This window comes from Plasmodium knowlesi (genome assembly GCF_000006355.2).
Source record: "Plasmodium knowlesi strain H genome assembly, chromosome: 10".
Lineage (NCBI taxonomy): Eukaryota > Apicomplexa > Aconoidasida > Haemosporida > Plasmodiidae > Plasmodium > Plasmodium knowlesi.
Window position 1 is genome coordinate 717,826 of NC_011911.2, and position 1,139 is coordinate 718,964.

Consider the following 1,139-nt stretch of genomic DNA (forward strand, 5'->3'; position numbering starts at 1 on the left):
GCGTCATTTTTCAATTTTTCGGGATCCTCTCAGACGGAAATCTTTACCCATGCAGGTGTGTACAGAAGTGTAAATAGCTGTACGCATGCATATATATACTTATCTAGACACAAGGAGAAACGAACACTGATTGTCCCTCCCCTCCCCCTTTGCGCTACAAATTATACCACTTTCTACATTGTCAACACGCGCTGCTCTGAATCCCTACCTTAAGGAGGCACAAAATGGAGGAAGCGAAGATCGAGGCCGCCTTGCACATTTGCAATATTTTGCCTGCGCACTTATTCGAGGAGACAATCAAACTGTTATCCAAAGTTGACCAAAACTTAACGAACAATATTTTGATAAACAAAGAAGGGCCAATAAAAATAAAATTCGATAGTGAAGAAAATAAACATTACCTTGGTAATATGTTCAATAAAGAAAAGGATTCATATAGGTCTCCCTACAGTAACAGATACTATCCTGAACATTTCCCAAATGCGTACATCCCATCGGAATCCTTAAGGACGCTGGAAATTTTGTACAACGAAATGTATGACCGGTACAGGAAAGCATACTACGTAGGTGGATTGTCTTCCGTTTATCTGTGGCCAAATCCAATCGAAGAAGGATTTGTCGCATGTTTTTTAATCAAGAAAAAAGAAAATTACGACAAATTCACCAGTCTGACATGGGAAGGTACTCATCTTATACAAGTAAGCATAACTCATGTAACAATTCTTTACCAAATTTCTACCACTGTAAATTTTTTCATTAAGAAAAAAAACGAAATGACCCTGTCTGCCTCCATTAACAAAGCTTTGGAAACCCCCAAGAAGGTGTCCAACGTTGATTTGGTGAAGGATAAATATTTCCACATGCACAACATGGGAAAAATGATTGAAGGTATCGAGAACTCCCTGAGGAAAAGTATTGAATATATATATTTACCAAAAATGAACGACATTTTGAATTCCATTCGGATGGACGATTTGTTTTCGTCTGGTTTGTATAATACTGATGGTCGCGCTGATCAGAACATGCGCGCCATTTCCAGCAACATCGCCTTGTCCAGAGAGAGTATACAGGACGAGTTGAGACAAAAATTGAAAAGCAGGGAGTTGAACGTAGGGGTGGAGTATTCCCTTCGAACGTGA

The 1,139-nt window shown here is 39.3% G+C and overlaps 1 protein-coding gene across 1 annotated transcript; it reads left to right on the top strand.

The window, feature by feature from the left end:
• Positions 1–224: 224 nt before the first annotated feature.
• Positions 225–1,139, top strand: PKNH_1015700 (F-actin-capping protein subunit beta, putative; the record flags this gene model as incomplete). Its single annotated transcript, XM_002259604.1, has 1 exon — positions 225–1,139. One exon carries the CDS (start codon positions 225–227, stop codon positions 1,137–1,139), a length of 915 nt encoding a protein of 304 aa, XP_002259640.1.